At 40.4% G+C, this 19531-nt stretch overlaps 1 protein-coding gene across 1 annotated transcript in view; it reads right to left on the reverse strand.

Annotated features, from left to right (window-relative positions):
• Positions 1 to 5964: 5964 nt before the first annotated feature.
• ccdc88b (coiled-coil domain containing 88B) overlaps positions 5965 to 19531 on the reverse strand; it is a gene marked incomplete at both ends in the record, with an annotated part of 44884 nt that continues 31317 nt past the window's right edge. Inside the window, 7 exons of the mRNA XM_083891442.1 lie at positions 5965 to 6002; positions 7273 to 7611; positions 9247 to 9398; positions 11004 to 11111; positions 14582 to 14727; positions 17754 to 17940; positions 19243 to 19386. Coding sequence (XP_083747568.1) covers positions 5965 to 6002; positions 7273 to 7611; positions 9247 to 9398; positions 11004 to 11111; positions 14582 to 14727; positions 17754 to 17940; positions 19243 to 19386 — 1114 coding nt within the window. The remainder of the gene's footprint in view (positions 6003 to 7272; positions 7612 to 9246; positions 9399 to 11003; positions 11112 to 14581; positions 14728 to 17753; positions 17941 to 19242; positions 19387 to 19531) is intronic.

Here is a 19531-nt window from a genome sequence, read left to right on the forward strand (position 1 = left end):
GGGTCATTTTGCAATCACACACTCCTGCTTTTTTATTCATCCCTCTTTTTAAGTGGTACAATAGCTTGTGAATGTGCTCATCTGCCGAGAATTTAAAGCCTTCCCCTTCACTGTTTGTCTGTGGGGGCCGTCTGTCTGTGTGCCAGAGGGCTTGTGATTGTTGCGTCGCACTCATAATCAGCCTCTGAGTGACTGGCAGAACCAATATCTTGCTATCGCTGTGCCCTGCGCTCACTCAGGCGGCTCGGTGTGCAGTCCCCATCATGCATCTCAATTCCACATACACAGTGTTCTGAGCCGGGAGAGAAGGGCCGGCATTTTGATTAATGTCACCATGACAACTATATAATTCATGACTTGTATTAGGGATCCATTTGTCTTTTGCAAATCATAATTCGGGATATGTGTTTGGGGAGGGCTGGCTGCAGAGAATGAGCTACGGCCTGTGTTTATCCTTTGTGTCGTCATCTGCTGTCCCACATTCAAACAAAACAACTCCTACCACAAATTCTGATGCACCTTATTTGAGGCGGAGGCTCTTCAGAAGCCGTCTTGTGTCATGAGCGGGCTCTTTAAGCATCACCACCAACTCTCAGGTCTGCTCTTTTGGGACGCTGCATGCTAATGATCCCTCCTCTTCATCCATCTGCCTGTCTCTTGGTTGACAGGGGCCTGGCCAGTGCTACAATGGCACCATTTGGTGCAACGGTGATAAGAGTTAAGGAGGATTCTCATTAAAGCACAGCTCCATTTTCTATTGGATAAATGCCTGGATTTACACAGGAACCCTGAAGTGGAAGAGGTTTTGCAACCATATGTCAGTCACAGAAATTTGACTCACATACACTACTGTTCAAAAGTTTGGTGTCATTTAGAAATGTCCTTATAAGGAAAAGCAATTTTATATTCAATGAATATAACATTAAATGAATCAGAAATACACTCTATACATTGTTAATGTGGTAAACGACTATTCTAGCTGCAAACGTCTGGTTTTTAATGGAATATGTACATAGGTGTATAGAGGCCCATTTCCAGTGTTCTAATGGTACATTGTGTTTGCTAATCACGTTAGAAGGCTATTGGATGATTAGAAAACCCTGGTGCAATGATGTTAGCACAGCTGAAAACAGTTTTGCTGGTTCTTTTACCAATCTTTTCAATGTCTTTATATTTTCTATTCATTTTGCAACTCTTTCGATGAATAAAAGTGAGTTTTAATGGAAAACACAAAACAACTGTATATATGTGACCCCAAACTTGTGTTTAGAAAAAGGTAATTTTGGTTATAGGTCAACAAATCCAATCCAAATGAATAAATAAAGCACATTTAAAGGTGCATTGTGTAATAAATCTAAAGCAACTGGCCATAAAATCCTCCTTATATGTCACAGAGACTCAGGAATAATGTTCATATAACAAACTGAACTCACCAACAACAACAGTACAGACAAAATATTTGCATTAAAAAAATATTTTTCGGACCGCAAATCATGTTTTGGCATGTGGCGCCACCTACCGCCGTCTACCAATCATTGCAGTCAGTAGAGTCTCAGCTGCCGAGGAACCACGGGTTGCCAGTTACGTCAGAAAACGTTTTTGGCCACATTCTTACATATGGCACCTTTAAAAACAACAAAGTTGACCAAAGTGCTGTACAGTTAGACATATAGACAACACTGAGGCCCACTTAAAAGAAACAGGACATTAAAATAATAAAATCGTTAAGACCATTAAGAAAGAAAAAAGGATTAGAAGATGCAACTCTCACGCCGAGCCAAAAGCCAAGGAATAAAAGTCTCAACAAGGACATTCCGTGTTGTCCTATACTACGTCCGCTAACTGAAAATCCTTATGTCTGGTTTTAGGCATGTAATATATTGGCATTATGTTATAATTTGATTTAGAATGTATTTGTATACATCTGTTTATTTTCTGTCATGCACACAAAAAAACCAAGCTCACAAAAGAACCCATATGTGAGCCAGATGGCTGCTCTTTCCTTTTATGCTTCTCCCACCGATCAGATCCGGGGGTTTATCTTTACACTAATGCATTTATTTTTGCTTTCTGTGTAAATCCAAGTGTGAGAGAGATAATCTCAAAAATTGACTGGCATTGTGTCTTAAATAGACAATTCCAGGAATTATTAAGGAAATCATTCCGCCCTACATTTCCTCAGTACCTGCTTCATACTTCAACTTTTACTTTGAAGCAAGTCTCACAAAACTTTTTTTTTTTTTTTGGACTTGGAGTGAGCCAACTCAAAGAAGCCCCGATCAGAGGGAACAGCAGGGACACCGAACATTTTAGGTTAATCCTCTGAAGGTTTACAGAAGCTGTGCTGCACTGGCAACCTGTCCAAGGTGTACCCCCCTCCATGACCCTCAAGTGGAGGATAAAAATGGACGGTTTATGAAAGACAAGATGAGCCACCGCACTTTGATGCTGAAGTTAAAATTTACATACGCGGGTGTCGTCTTGTTCTTCTACCTGCTCTGTTCGTCTCTTCCAGCTGAAACTACATTCACATTCAGCCATTTGTCAGACGCTTTTATCCAAAGTAACTTACTACTGAGAAAAAAAACACTCAAGCTCCGAGGAAGCAATAAGTGCAGAATCTGTTCAGTAAGACAAAGTATAGGAGATCAGGTGAAGAGCTGTGCTCAAAGTGCAGCATAAGTGCTGGTTAGGTGTGTGTGGGTGTGTGTGTCCAGGTGTTACTAATGTTGTGGGGACCTAAATCTGTTTACAAAGTCACATTATGGGGACAAAAAGCAAGTCCCCATAATGTAGATGAATACATTTTTTTAAGGTTAGGGTTAGGAGGTTAAGACTGTTGTACAGGCTTACTGAGCTGGCGTGTGGTGATGGTGGTTCAGTCCAGGTAGTCACATTATGGAGACTTTTTTGTTAGTAAATTACTAGATTTTACGATGAAGATGTGTTTTATGGTTAGGATTAGGATTGGGCCAGTCGTAATTATGGTTAAGGTTAGAGTAAGTCCCCAGGAAATGAATGTAAGTCAATGCAATGTCCCCTGAAGTGATGTAAACCGAACGTGTGTGTGTGAGAGAGAGAGAGAGGAGATGCTCTTGGACGGTGAGTCGTCATTGAAATCTCAGATAATCTCTCAGATAAAGACTGATAACGCTGCTAGAGTCTGACCATCAGGTGTGCAGGGACAGCAAATCCTGAGAGAAACTGATTTTGGTGGCCAGAGGTAAAACATGTCTTTGACAGCTTGTCCTAGTCCAGAATGTACTCTGCATAAAAGGACGCCTGCTCAAAGAGAGCTTTGTAGGACTGTAGTACAGAGCAAAGCAGCATGACTGAAAGAAAGGTACGACATAGTCAGAATATAGACCGTATATAAGGGTGCTTTCTGGTCTACAGAAGCTTGTTGCTCTGAAACCAGGGGCGTTTGTCCCCTAGATCGCAGAGAGGGTAAACTCTCAGCTGTGAGTGCTCAATTTACCAGTCGTATCCAGCTGCATTTACCTACGAACCGGTGTAACCAACAGTGCGACTGCCAAAAACAGCATTGGTGGACAGTTCGAGCTACACATTGAAAAGAGACTAGGTTTATATATATATAGGCTATATAAGCTAACAGCTTATCTGATGCTTCTTTGGAATACAAACTGTCCTGTGAATAGGTCGGCAGTGTGTTTTCTTATCATCATCAGATATGTGGTATTGTTTTCTCAGTCGCTTGCTCAAATTGGAAATAATGGTATATCACCATCCAGAGAACAGAAAACTTCCCCACAAAATTCTAACCAAATCACAAAAATATTTTATAAGGACGTCGTGTTGAGGGCATGTCGAGTCTAGACAGCAGTGTGAAAACGAATTCAACTAAGGTTCAGAGCAACATTGTGACATTATTACTGCCTGAATCGGAATGAAATACAGGTATGAAAGCGCCATAAAAATGGAGGCTGTCTATCTATCATTTCTGCTCAGGAAGTAGGATGCTTTTGAATGGGTCTATGGGAAAATGGCTCCACTTCTTTTCTCTAAATTATATCGGTAAAAAGTTACGTTTAAGGTCTAAGAAGAGAACATGATGGCCCTTTTTATAAATGATGTTCTCATTTAGAGGAAAAAACACCAGTGTTATTGACAGCTGCTGTCTGATCTCAGGTGACGTCTGCAAGGTTTCACAATGGGGGTTATATACTACTATTTTTATAGTTTATACACTACACTCTTTAGAAATAAAAGTGCTAAGTAGAACCATAATAAGGTGCTTTGGCCTAGAAGAAGCCTTGACTCCAGGTAAAACCTTTTTTATAAAGGTTCCTCCTGGAACCGTTTTGGAGGGTTCCACCAAGACTGCTTTTAAAACCCTTTATTCAGGAAAGGGGTTTTAAAGGGTTCTCTGGATCAAAATGGTTCTTACTGGAACCATTAGTGTGACCAAGAAAGGGTTTTTCAAAAGCAAATGGTTCCAGAACCTCAGCCCTTGTAGAAGGATCATTTTGGAACCCTTATTTCTAAGAATGTACTATTGATAACTTATATATACAGTCTGTGTCAGAATAGCTTGTCCGATGCCCAGATCACCTGCAAACTTGTTTAGAATGGTAAACCCTGGCTTTTCCACCATGGGTCGTGTCGGCTGAATGACATCGTCATACCTGGCCGTCACAGTTTAGCCCGATAAATACAACAAAGAGAGCGAACATGACACAGAAAACAATGTGTAACAACTGAGGACATCCAGCATTATGTGTTCTTCCGCTCTCCGTCTCAACACACGGTTGATTTTATTCCATTTCCCGTTGTCTGGAACTTTTGACAAAACGCAAACACGTAACAGACCGGACCAATCTGACTTCAGAGACGTTCTCTTGACGGCGCCTGTTCCTTATTTGAGTGCATATGACTGATAGATAACCTCAGGCTCATTCCGGCACCCTGGGGTTTCCTGGCGGTAACGACAGGTATCATTGACTTAGCAAGCGATACGACGAGCCGCGCGATCCGATAATTGGACCTAAGTATGTCGTGCACATCACAAAGTAGTGCCTTGGGCTCTCCCTGCAGAGAGGAAATGAAATAAATATGTTTGTCCTTGCGATGACACATTGTAGTGAGAAAAGACTCAGGGGGAGAAGATGCAGTTAGAGAGGAGACACAGCAGGACGTACAGGAGAGGAACTTCATGTCGAGTGTGCTGCATATACAGTGTGATCGTGTCTGCTCTTCTTAGTCCTTTTAAATTTGACTAAATATAAGGTTGAGTCAAAAACAACAGGATTATATCAATAAATACCTTTTTTAATGGATTGTAGAAAAAAGAAGAAGCATTGTGCCTTTTCTTTGACATCTTAACAGTTGGTCCTTGAAGGAGACATTTACTTGAAGATAAACAGTGTCTTTAGATGCTACAGCAGTAATACATCATACAGTATGTGGATAGTTAACATAATGTTATTGTCATAATTAAAAAGCTATACAACTATTATTTTACGCAGGAAAAAACCCTGACTGATGCTTTATGACAACTTTAATGACAAATTTCAAAATAAATGTTTTTTTCTCACCTGCCACATCTACAGTACTGTTAAAGTTAAGTAAAGTTACGTCAAGGGGAAACAAAAAGGACAAGATAATGACTTAATAACTAAAATCACTGATGTTCCTAAATTGTGACTAAAAATAAAATCTGCTAAGAACAAAAAAGACGTTAATTTATCAACAAATATGTGGCAAAAGCAAAAAAAAAAGAAATCAAATTGACACTTTAATTTACTGCATTTTACCAGATTGGAGGCGCCACACTTGGTGGTTAATTGATTCACAACAAAGTGACACTTGTGTTTTTTGATTTATTCATTTTTATATTTTAAAAAAAGTAACTTGTGCTTAAAATAGTTGGACATATAAAAATGAGTATCAAAAAGATTTGTCTTTCTTTGTTCTTTATGTTTTCTACACGACTGTAAGTCTTTGTCAGGTTGTCGCAGTGTCATCGCTGGAGAGTAGTTTGTCTGCAAAGAACAGAGAGAACACATTAACTCTGCAGTCCAATTTGTTTGTGACATAACATTTAACTTGTTGACACCTTTGTTGTCCATCCATCCACACAAGTCTTTTATGACATCAGTGGACGACCTCTCCCACAGATAAAACACTAATCTGTTACCGTCAGTAACAGTAACAGTGATAATCCCAGATATATTGCACTCAGGTTGACTCCTCTTTATTTATTTTCCCTTTCTGGGTTTGTTAATTTTGCAGTACTGGTTTTTAACCCTTAGTGCTCATGTGGCACAAATTGCCATGGGAATAATACATAAGTCCTTATATGGACATCGTGGAGGTGTGTGTTTATAGGTAATGTATTCTTATGTGTTGTCGAGTCAAAATTATGATTAATCTGATATATTACACGTACATTTTGTCATTCTTGTTTTAAATGAGGGTTTTGTGCTATTTTAATTTTAATTTTTTTTTTTTGCGCTCTTTTTGGTGCTCTTTAATTGTATTTTAGTTTGTGTGCCTCTGCTCTTCTTCTGGAAGATATTGAGTCTGATATGGAGCAACTGTAATAAAACAATTTCCTCCGGGATAATAAAAGGATTCTCAGTAACATAGTTGGTGAAAATGAAAATAATAATGAATTTTATCAGATTGCCTATACACTCTTAGAAATAAGGGTTCCAAAAGGGTCCTTCAACAAGGGCTGAGGTTCTACCTGGAACCATTTTCTTCTTTCCTGAAGAAAGGGTTTTTCAAGGGTTCTTGGTAACACTAATGGTTCCAGTAAGAACCAGAGAACCCTTTAAAACTCCTTTCCTGAATAAAGGGTTCTTGGTGGAACCCTCCAAAAGGTTCCACCTGGAGCCAAAAAGGGTTCTCCTATGAGGACAAGTCGAAGAACCTTATATGGTTCTACGACTGGCGAGCTGTCCAGGGTGTACCCCGCCTACCGCCCAATGTCAGCTGAGACAGGCCCAGCACCCACCACGAACCCTCCAGTGGAGGATAAAGATAGATAATGGATGGATGGAAGACACTTTATATCACATGTTCTTATAGGCTCTGTATTTCTGTTTTAACATAGTAATGGAAAGTGTTGTCAGGGTTAATGATAATCATGTGTCTGCTCTGGTGTTGTTTGTCAGCGGCTCCACAGCCTCGTTGAACTCTTGTATCCGTCTCATAATGTGATTGGCTGAGTTGGGGCTCAGGGTTCAACATGTTTTAAGTGCTTCAACAGAGAACGACGTCTTCATCGCTGTACTCTCTCTTCCTCACCTTTCCCTTCATCCTCCTCGACACTCTCCTGATTGGTCAGAGGTGTGTCTGCTGCCTGGGATGCGTTTGTGTCGCCCTTCTCTTTCTCCCAGAGGACAGTGGAGGTGTTTTGACTGGAGCGCAGCCTTTGGCGGGGAGGTGTTTTTTTGTCACCAGGACTGAAGGATTGGGAAACTGCGGCGCCTCCTCTGGCTAAGCCCAGCCCCCAGCCATGACGGGAGCCCAACTTACGGCGGCCCCCGGAGACAGAATGCAAGGCTGGAGTCCCGGGAACTGAAATGTCTGTCTGTGACGGAGCTTTTCTCATGGCAGCGGGAGAGACTGGAGCGCTGCGAGGATCTGAAACAGTCAGAGGTTGAGAGAAAAAAGCTTATCGTTACTTCAATACCATATCTGTGTTAAATTGTAGATGATGTTGCCATTTTGACCTTCGGTTAATCATGTGTGATTTCATTCTTAGATATGAGTATAACCTGCTTGACTTCTCCACAGCAGAACATACTGAGCATAAAGAAGAAGTTGTTCTCGCTGTGCTAACACATTTTCAGCGAGTCTCACAATGGCAGGTGCAAGAATTAATTAAGGAAATGTGCGTGACTGTGGCTCAGATGGTGGAGCTCATGACCATTAATCATAGAGTTAGTGGTTTGAATCCTGGCTCCTCCTGACCACATGTCAAAACATCTTTGAGCAACACATTAGAACCTGAAAACTGTCCCTGACGACCGAGCGGCTCCACCAACATTATCAAGCACTTAAAGCCTTCACTTTAAAGATAACAGAGTGGAAACCCTTCAGATACTTCAGCTCTGCTGTGTTTGTTTTTATTTGTAAAGTATTCATGGTCTGGGTCAATAAGGTCTTTCTAAATAAGTCAACATTGCACATCTCCTTCAAAAATGCCTTTATTTTACCGGGAAATACATTTATAATGACCCTGGAAAAGAACCTGTGCCGTCACAAGAGAATGAATCCTTCACAAATGATTAGTGTGCCTTATAAAATATTAAACTGAGCCCCTCAGTAGGCTTATATTTATATATTTAAATGCAGAAATACAATAATGCAATATAAATGGAAGTAAACAGAGAACATTTATTTTAATTAAACTGTAATTAACATATTTAACCGCAAATTACTGCGAAATGAAAAACATTAATTGTCATTAATGTTTTTCATTTAATGACAATTAAACTAAAAAAATAAAATAAATAATTCATAGCCTGCAGTCTTAGTTCAATGAAATAGAAAATTGCTGTATTAACACTTGTTCTATTCTGATGAAACCAATCAGCTAAAAACTGACCAGAGAGCAGCGCTTAATGTCACGTCAGTGTGATGAATCAGGTCAGCGTCACGGGGGAAAAATCTTCTTTCTTAAAAACAATTTTAGGGTTTGAATTATTTTTCACTTTTACTTATTGTGTTATTACGCAATGAATCCATTTAAATAAATAAAGACATTTTACGTCAATTCAGAGATTGAATGTCCCTCTGGGACACGGCACTAATAAAAACCTCCAGGAACCAAAAGAGCCGGGGGAAAGCAGGGATGGTGTGGTGGTGTGGGGGTCAATGAAAAGGAAAAATAAAATTTCACCGTGCGCACTAATAGTATGTCAAAAAGAGAGATGAGCATGTCGTGAACGCAGGTTAGGGTTTAAATCCTGGCTTTGAAAACATCTCCTTCTCTGTCTCTTTCTCTGCCTGGAGAATTGTGGTTTAGCAGACAAATCCAGACCATGAGTAAAGTCTCTGCAGCGCCAGATCCAAGGAGACGAGCGGCGCTATCAACGCAGAGCGCACTTGGTAGTCATGAGATGATTTGTATGCATGCCTGTAGCCTTGCTTTGGCAGTTTGAGCATGTGAGAGCATATCTGTGTGAAAACCATCGCGCTTGTGTTTGTGAGAGAAAGTGAGAGAAAGTGAAAGGCAGGGCCGATGTGTGTGTGTGTGTGTGTGTGAGGTCTCACCAGGATGAGGTGAGTGTGTGTCTGATGTAAATTCACTGCTGTCAGCCAGGTTTTCCACACTGCCCACGGCGGTAAAGAGGGCGCGTCCCTCTCTTCCTCCTCCACGGGGTTTGATTAGCTTCTTCATCCTGTCTGCAATCCAGTTAGATTTCCTGGGAGGACACAGTGGACAGGGACCATTTACAAAGACGGATGAGACAACAGAGTGTGTGTCATTGTTTGTGTGTGTGTGTGTGTGTGTGTGTGTATGTGAGCCTCAGAGATAAACAAGTATCACTAGTTTCTTTTATGTTGTTTATAACACGTAAGGCTGAATCGATTAGTAATCGATTACTAAATTAATCGTCAACTATTTTGATAATCGATTCATGGGTTTGAAGCTTTTTTCATGATTAAAACAAATATTTCTGATTCTTTAAGCTTCTTAAATGTGAATATTTTCTCAGTTTCTTTGCTCCATGTAACAAAAGTGACTAAACATCATCATTTCCAGGTTAACATTTTCTGACATTTTATTACTCGATTAATGAAGTGAAAATAATCAACAGATTTATCACTTAATCGTTATTTGCAGCTTTAAAAATATATTTCTTTTAATTTACATTTATTTGTGCTCATCTTCTTTATAGCACCAACTTACGGAAGCAGCAATTTTAATGTTGCCGTATTTGTGCAATGACGATTCTATAATTCATTATAGTAGAATAGTAATCCTACAGCATGCGGTCAAGGAAATCCCTTTAAATATGTCATGAGTATAATGTTATTGCATAAAGCACGTTTAGAACACAGCAATGTCACGTGCAACACAGACCAGCGTCCACTCCAGTGAACCGGACTTTCTGTTAAAGGAGTCTTTGTGAGAGGATCGTCCTTCAAATGTCACTCTAAAGCTCAGTCTTACGTTGAATAATCCATTCTTTTTTTTGCATAATAAAATATACAATGCAAGGTAGAATGTGAGAGGAAAAACATCACCTTAAAGTCTCTATTCTATTCTTATGTGGAGAATAAGATCATAACATTCGTGACCGTGATGAGGCTGCGTTTCACACAATAGACTCACAGTAACTCTATGAAACATCAAGGGTTGAGGGTTAAACTTCAGACGCCTTCAGACAACAACGTGCATTTGAGTCGGTCCATTACAAGATAACTCTGAGATATATTTATCTCAGAGCTGATATTTGTTCCAGCTCAACAAAACATGAGGGAGAATGAGAAGAAAAATAAAGAGCTACGGTGATGGTCAGAATATCAATATTCTATGTGTTCTTTCAAAGTGCAGCATCTCACTTTATGGCTGCTTCACATCAGAATGTACAATTTAAGCTGTTTTTCTTGTTGTTGGTGGTTATTTGTTTGGTTCTTATTGTTCATCTTAGTGCTCGTGTGTAATTGTAAAAGTAATTCCCTCGTTTGAACGCGCAAAATTGGGTGATTTAAAGATTTTAGGGCTCAGAGCGGCGTTCCTGGTTTTAGTCTTACTGTTATTGCGGTTGGTTGTTGAGTGTTTAAACTTCTAGTAACACATTTAAAATCTAAAATAACAATTAAAATGACTTGCAATAACAGAACAAACACAGAACATCTGCCAAAATGTGACTAGAATCTTTCTCTTTACCTGTCATTATTCATCTTGCACGTGCAAAAACATCAGAAGATCCTTTATAAATACTGTGTACTAAAGTAACTGTTATAATTCTTTACTCAACTCTCTCTCCTTCCATATACAGTGTATAAAATATGTGTAGTACTTAGTCTTGGTGGGTGTGGGAAGCATGCTCGGCTCAAGGACTCGATACTGATCCATAATCTTCTCCACTAACTTCTGCTTCTCCCGACGAAGTTCGCTCAGCTTCTCCCTGAAAGACAAAAAAAACCAGAAGAAGCATGAGAATAAAAACTGAGAGGAGGATGAATCTGCAAAGGAGATTTGATTCATTTTCTACATTCAGTGTGTCTCAGGAGCAAGCAAATGTTTCAAGGTTTCATTCAGAGAATAAAAATCCCAGTCAGTTACTGGTTAGCGCAGAGAGAAAATCTCTGATGTGGGTATTGAACGTGTAATTGTAGAATCTGAACCAGGAACCTACACGATGATACCATACTCAGATATGATGTGCTCATCTATTTTCCTCTAAATGGGAACATCATTTATTGACATTTTCTCATGGAGAGAGAGAGATCTGAGATCTTTCTTGCAACCAGCAGTTGCCCCCTGGTGGCTATTAGAATATTTTCTTACTTCGGGGTTAGCTTCAACCGGCAAACACGTATTATACGATCTCTGGTGCAGAGAGCAAAGGTCAGGAAAGGGAAATGAAACATTTAGGTTATTATTAAGAGCCTCCATCACTGCAGAGTTCATTTTCAGAAGTGATCTGGTAGCTGCAGATCGGTATCAAACTTCTGAAATGACACTGATGTCAGACTTTGTTGAGCCCTGAGGGCCAGTTCCATTTATGTTTCCTCAGAGGCTTCCCCACATTTGATTAGAGAAGTAAAGTCACTTCATCATTTCAAGAGCAAAAGTCATTTTTATATTTTTGATAAACCAAAAAATTATGTTTATATGCCTCTGACCAGACTAATATATGTATTTAAAACTTAAAATGATGCCATGTGATGGACCTGAGACCCTCATGTGGAGGATAAAGAAGTAGAAAATGGATGGCCTTAAATTAATTTAATAAAAGGTATTACTGGAAAATTTTTGGCTGCATTTGTCCGGCTGCGAGCAGCATAACACGAACACTAAAGGATGGATTTTGATCCAATTTACCGAGGACGTAGGTCAAGGCCCAGGGAAGAAATGATTAGATTGTGGTGGTGACCTGGAAAAGGTATCGTCACTAGAATGTATAGACAAACTGGGGGAACTGAGCAGTCTTGGCAGAGGTTTGAGCTCTCTGTGTGCTTCATTTTAAAAGATATATCCAGAGTGAAGAGCAGGTGAAGCTCATCCATGCTTTCATCTCCAGTAGGTTTGACTATTGTGATGATCTTCTGAAAGGTCTCAACAAAAGAGCATTTCACAGCTGCAGGTCACGAAGAACGCTGTGACTCACTTTACTGCTGCTTTAAAGTCTTGACACTGACTCACAGTCAGATATAGGCCTCTGAGATCTACTCAATCAGGTCAGATAGTCGAGCCCGGAGTTTGCGGGGGACACTGGTGCCAATCTCAGCTGACATGGGGTGAAAGGTGGGGTCAAACCCTGGACAGATCGTCAGTCCATCACAGGGACACAGAGACAAATAACCATCCTCTCTCACACTCGCACCTACAGTCGTTTACAGACGTCGTTACAGACGTATAGTGTCCAATTTGCCTTAACCCCAAATCTGCATGTGTTTGTGTAGGAGGAAATTGGAGAACCTGGAGAAAACATGTGGGTTATACGTGAAGCACACTGCGTTGTAGCTGTGTATGAAATGTGCGACACAAACTAAAGCTGCCTCGCCTTGAGTTTCCCCTTCTCGTAGTTTCATTCTTGAGTTTCAGCCAAAAACATGATTTATGAAGTCACAAATACGCTGACCTTTACACCTAAACTGCCAGAAAGTGTAACTAGTTCATCTCTGAATTAAGGCGAAGGCTTGTGCCAAATTTAAAGAAAGTCCCTCGAGGCGTTCCCGAGACGTCGCGTCCACGAGAGTGGGGCAGACAGATGGACAACCAGTAAACACAGCGCCTCTGGCCACAGCTGTCACTGGTGCAGAGGCCTGAGAATATAAGACTCGTCTGAAACTGCTGAGTGTGTGGAGTCTTAAAATCTGCCTCAACTAAATAAAGTGTTTACGAGGCGTCTTTATCTTAAATATACACTTACAACTGTAAGCTATTAAAAAAAATCTGAACCAGATTGAGAATGTAATATTTGATGGAGTTTTGTGATTAATGTGAGTAATTTTATCTTCCCATAATGCACTTGTCTTTGCACACATAAAGAAAAAGCAGAATATCAGCCTCAGCCCAGGGCTCTGATTTGCACTGACTTCCCTCTTCGGTCTGGTGTTAGTTTGGATCCTCACTCCTAATGAGCCACAACAGTTTGAACTTTACACCCAGGATTCTGATCTTCAGGCCCTGGGATGATAATAACATGACGATTCAGAGGGAAAATAAGTGATCAGGGAATGCGGTGAAGTTTGGTTTAAAGCATTACAAACAGTGCATGAAACACTTGTGGGTTTTTCTTTGTATTTTTACTCTGAATACAATAATTTTTCATGCTGTAATGTTAAAAAATCTGTATTTTTTTGTTTCATACGTTTCTGCTCTGTCTCTTTTCATTGAGGTTTTTATATAAAAAAACAAAACTGACATCTCTTATGGATATATTTAGTAATAATCACATAACCGCAACCGTGCACAAAGCGGAAGGAGGAACAGTATGTTCTCCCTCTACCTGTACATTAGGCATGCACAAAATTGGACTTTTTGACTTATTTTTCATATTCCTGTCGCAGCAGATGTGGATATAAATTGTCTTCATTGTGGAAAAATAAATAAACAGGAAATAAATAAACAGGAAAAATAATAATAGCCAATTCAGCCTCCAGTTGTAGTCATCAGTCATATCCACAGATGATCTTGGTGTGTTTTCCAATATCCGATAATCCATTTCAAAGCCAATATCTGCCAATAATAATAATAACATCTTGCGTCCCCACGTAACATCTGACCTTTGATTGAATCTTTCTGCATCCTCCAGCCGCCTGTATTCTAATATCACAAAGTGAAGGATCAAGTCATTGGAAAACAAATAAGATGCAGCCTTGAAGGAGCAAATAAAAGCTGTGTGTGTGTCTTGTGTTTGTCAAGAAAAAAACTACCAGTGTGTGCCGGGGTGTGACGGACTACACAGATCTGTGAGTGTGTTAACCTCAAATGGATAATGTCAACAGTGATATTTAAATGTGTAATTCGAGGAGAGGGGAGGGGCGGGGGAAGCTCGGCAGATCAAATGTTGTTTTCAAGAATTGAAGATTAAAATGTTAAGCTGTTAAAAGATTTCGTGAAACACTGGACTCATTACTTGAAGGGTGAAGCCGACTCTGCATGTTCACCTCTATTTCTGGATTTATTTCGCTACCAGACGTTTAGTCATTTAAAAGGACGAGGGCTCTACCACTGTGAAACTGTAAACAGTAAAAAACCCTTAAACAAGCATCATATTATTTCCTTCCAGGCAACAATATGATGCTCGATTTGTCCTGACTGATCCTTAAACCTTTACGATGCTCTGGTGTGAAACCTGCTTTTGTTTGTGACACCACCAACACACTCTGTGCTAAACAAATCATCAGCTTTGATGTGTATACTGACTGGTACTCCTTCTGCTGTGAGTAGTGCTGGTCGCGGCGCTCCAGGCTCTGCTCCAGTAAGGCACGGTTCTCCTTCAGCAGACTCTGGTTCTGCTCCGCCAAGTGTCGGTTCTCCTCCTCCATGTTCCCCTTCAGCTGCGTCAACAGCTGTGAACACAGGACCACAAATGTCAGTCAGTCAGACATGAACAGCCTGGTAAAATCAATATATGCCTGTGAATGAATTGCCAACATAGTGTGTGTGTGTTGGACCTAGAACGGAAGTTCCAATTAACGCAGTTTTTTTTTTAGTGTGTATCTGCGACATTTACCTCGTTTACGAAGCCCTGAAGGTTCGAAACGTTAAGTTCAGCCACTGCTGAGAACGCTGTGTTTTATTGTAATCTCAGGCTCAGCGAGATCTCTGAAAAAGCTGGTCCGGTTATGTAAACAGCGGTTCTCCTGAACAGCAGATCCTCCTGCTCCGGGCACTAGTCCGGGCACATCCGGTTGCGGACATTGAAGCGCAGAAGAAGAATAACGTGCGTTGTGGAGGTGTTTCACGAGCGACAGTGTCTTCTGACTCTGGGTCTGACTCCCGGTCAAAGTCATAAAAGGGACTGTGGCGGGGAGTCGTGACGAAGCTATTTTTACACATTGTTAAAACAATGTTTTGATAATGGGTTGCAGTGCATCCACCGTTCCAGAGGGGGGAGCTGCGCTTCTGAGAGCTGGCATGCTGATTAAGTCACTTCCAGGTATTGGCCAATCACAAGACATTTGGGAAATCTCTCGCTGGCTGACCAATCACAACACACTCTCCCAGACTCACAGTTTTCTCGGGTGAGATTTCGGTCTGAAACGGCGCGACTAACGAGAGCTTCAGTGAGGAGAGATTTCTATCGGCTCATTTACAGCAACTAGGAGGTTTTTGACCATAAAAACAAGTTAATGTATGTGAGTAGACCTCCATAACTCACATAAATGTGCAACAGGACCACTGTATGGGAGCTATGTGAGTCCTTTTAAAGGATAGCTGTGTGTGTTTTATAACGTGTTCATGCTCACACACATTCACGGAAAACATTGAGAACTCAAGGGGGCAAAAAAAAAGAAAGATTAATCGAAGTGATTAGCAGTAACAAGTGTTTTATTATGTGCTTGGTTTTGAAAATGTCTCAAAACCCGAGACTTTATAATGCGCTAAGACCCAACCTCCACTAAAACAGAATTTAAGGCATGCGGAGCTCGAGCTAGTGTCGACATAACCTGGGTGTTCGTCACAAAGACCTTTGTCTTTTTTAAGAGGCTTGAGTTCAGCAACACTCGCTGACAAGTACAAACTATGGCCTCGCAAATGGCCGCACAAGTCATTCAGCTGCGCTCTGAATAAAAAAACGGTGCATTAAAAGGTTTATAGCGCTGCTTTTTCACAGACAAGGACACATGATTGGGTGCATGAATAGTCAGTGAATACACCGTAAGAAATGGCTGATCTTTGAGGCCTTTTATGCCTCTGAAAAAAAACAAAACCTCTAAATGCTTTAAACTTCTTTATAAAAACCTAAAAACCAGACTCATAATGACACTCATTACAAGGAGGGCAAAAACACACCTTTTTGAGAAAAGAAAAAAGTGTTTTTATAAGTTTGTACAGTTTAATAAGAAGCCTGTGTGACTGATAGCTTCACTACAGAACTGTAGGAGTCGATTCAGGATTAGCTATGAATACATTGTCTAAGGGGGAAGTTTGGAAAAGGTTGTAATAGCAGGCGACACTGCAACTGATACGGTGACTACATCACACCTGCTCTTATCTGCTCTCTGCGTAGACTCTGTATTTTTATTATTCATATTTTTAGGTATATGAGAGAAATCAGTGGACAAGTAATAGCTGGGCCAGGATCATAGATACCAATGTTGATATATTTAATTGTTAAAATTAGATCAAATTATTCATTTCTGTGGGAAAATGTAAATGATGTTTTGGGGTAAATGTAATATTATATGCCAGGAGTCAGAACTCTAAAGTAGGACTGAGGCGATAGCCTTTGTCATGTTTTGATTAAACCATAATGCTTTGGTGCAGGCGCTGTAAGAAAATATAAAATGCTGGGTGAGAATGACTCGAGCCTCAGCACAAAAAATGTGAGACTTAAAATTACCATGCTGCAAATATAGAGGCAAAAATAATACCGAAAAACACAACTTCAAATATTCTTTGAGGTTATTTGACAACTGCTCATTTGAGCTGTTTCCTGTTAATCAAGCTTAAAGAAATATCCCAGTTATGGGGGAGAAAACACACCAAATCAAAACACACAATCATTCAGTTGTTGTTTTTTTCTAAATCTCACACTTAATCATTTTGTTCTTCTTCAATCCAAACTAAAGTGAAGTGTAAAAATGTGATGTGTGTTGTTATTTATGGTCGTGAGCTGAACTATTTCTTGGCCAGGTGCAGTTACTTGATGGTGTCTCTGCTGGTTGCCATGCAACAGCTCCCTGACAAAAAAACAAAAAAAAACCTACATAAGTGTGATGGAGGTGCAAATAGGTGGATTTTGTCACATGTGGCTAACCTGGCTCCAGCCAACACAGACTTATGTGACTGAGAATGAGGAAACTCATTATTTTACATGTTAGTATTGTCTTTAATTTAAGATGTGGTCACAGTCCGACCACTTGACGAGGATCCAGAGAAACCAAAAGAGGCTGAACTGCACGTGTCTTGAGTTCACACTCAAGTTCTACACAAACAACACAACTACACAAGTTGAAATGTGCATCACCCTCTTTGACAGGATCAGGAGAATGAGCAGTGGTTTCATGAGATAAAGAGCAAAATCTGTTTCAGCCGTCAAATACTTGAAAACACTTTCTATAGTCAGTGTTTGACTGACAGCGTTACACAGATGTCCATGTGCCTTATCGGCTACTGTGTCTTCATTTTCAGTTTGGACCAGTACATTATTTTTTCACGTCAGAGTGAAACTGCTAAAAAAAAAACCTGCAATGAAATCCTAATAAAAATACAATTTTAAATTTTAAACCATGTAAAAAGTATGTTTTTAAGAGGGAAGAAGTGTATGCAAATGTTTCCACTGCAAAGCAGTAAATCCTTTTTTTTTTGCATGTAAACTGCAGCATGAATACAAAACACCTGTGTGTGTGTGTGTGTGCCTGGTTAATACCTGGTACTGGCTGGTGAGGCGGGCGTTGCTGAGGTCCAGGCTCTGGTTGGTTTCCCTCAGTGTGCTGAGCTCCCCCTCCAGTCGAGTCCGTTCCAGCTGGGAGGTGCTCAGCTCCCCCCTCAGCACCAAGCCCTGAGCCAACAGCTCCGTCTGCAGTGCCAACCACTCCTTCTGGTGGGCCTGAAGCCTGTGACACCCACATGCAAAGGCTTTTACTCACCACTGTCTCTGTTATGGTAAGCGGGCTGCATTCACGGAGCTGCTGCTTGTGTGTCACTCAAACATCAAACACTGACGGCACTGAGTGAGTGAGTGAGCAGCTCGGTGTGTGTTGTTCAAGGACACTTGAGAACGCACAGACTGTACGAGCCGAGGATCAAACGGCCGACATTGAGCGTAGTGAACAGCCCGCTCTGCTTTATGAGCCAAACGATAAACAATAGATGCATCAAACATCAGGCAAAATGCTTTAGAAAGACTGCGGCGCATCATTGTCACTGCGGTTTCAGGCTATTGCTTACAAATGAGTCACATTTTTTTGAAGTAAGCAATCATCTTTGTCTTATTTTGTAATTAGAACTGTAATGAGATGAGATGAAACTCGTAATGATCACTGAGGGGGGAAAATGTGCTAATATTCAGCAGCAATAAATTTCCTTTAATTTTCCCAGCCAGGATTCAAAGTGTTTCGGAATAAACTGTGAGTTCAAATGATGAGAAGATATAATGAGTCTTTGTTTACTATATCAGAATCTGTCTATATATTATTGAAGGCTGCATTTTAATATCATATTCTTTATCGATTAATCCAGAAAAATTATTTTAAGCATTTAGTGTATACTTTATTGTCAGAAATCTAAGAGGATTAAGGCCAAATGTAAAAAAAAATATCCGACTTCTGAGAATAAAGTCAGAATTTCTGAGATGATTCTGAGATTATTTGTTATTTTGAAATCAGCAGAATCTGTCAGGTTCCGAGAGAAAAGCGATTTTTCTCTATTGTCTTGTTTTGTATGAACAACAAGCTTACAATTAGAGAAGCTGGAGGGCTGTAAACACAACTCCAACATTATCGGATCTATCCTGATGGATGTTGTTTGGAAAGATTCTTATGAACCTACTTTGAGATAATGTCACTGAATATCTGATGAAGGCAAGACAATAAATTCACTCTCTTGTACCTTTTGTTGTTGGTTTTAGCTGATGTCGTACAGGAAACTGCTCTTAAATGAATGGACTTGAATGCGGATGCCTTCGGTTTCGGAATATTTTCCAAAATACTCTTTGAAAAGTTTCAAGAAAAGTTTTCCTGCACTGTGGCTTCCCTGCATCAAGCAGTTCTGTACATCACACGGATGCCTGTGTGTTGCTCATCATAATTCACATGTAGTCGACAGGTTAATGCTGCTGTTCCCTGTATTCAAGTCAACACGCCGGCAGTGAGCGGAAACCTCGTAAATGTGACGCCGAGGACGCCGGGATTCTTTACCTCTCGTTGTCTTCTTTCAGCCTCTCCAGCTCTCGTTCTCTCTCCAGCATCTTCTGGGCGCCTGCCTCCATTTCCTCTCTCTGCACCTTCATCTCCTGCTCCCTCTCCTCCATCTGGGTTTTACCATTGAGAAGCTCCTTGTGCCTTGAGATTGAGAAAGACAACATTCTGTGTGTGTTAGTTTTGTTAGTTATTTTTATATGTATTTCTGTGCTCAGGTCGTCACAAATACAGACATAAAAAAAGGCCTGGATAGTGATGATTTGATGTGTGTCTTGTTTAATGCAGT

Source organism: Microchirus variegatus, assembly GCF_963457635.1.
Source record: "Microchirus variegatus genome assembly, chromosome: 6".
NCBI lineage: Eukaryota > Metazoa > Chordata > Actinopteri > Pleuronectiformes > Soleidae > Microchirus > Microchirus variegatus.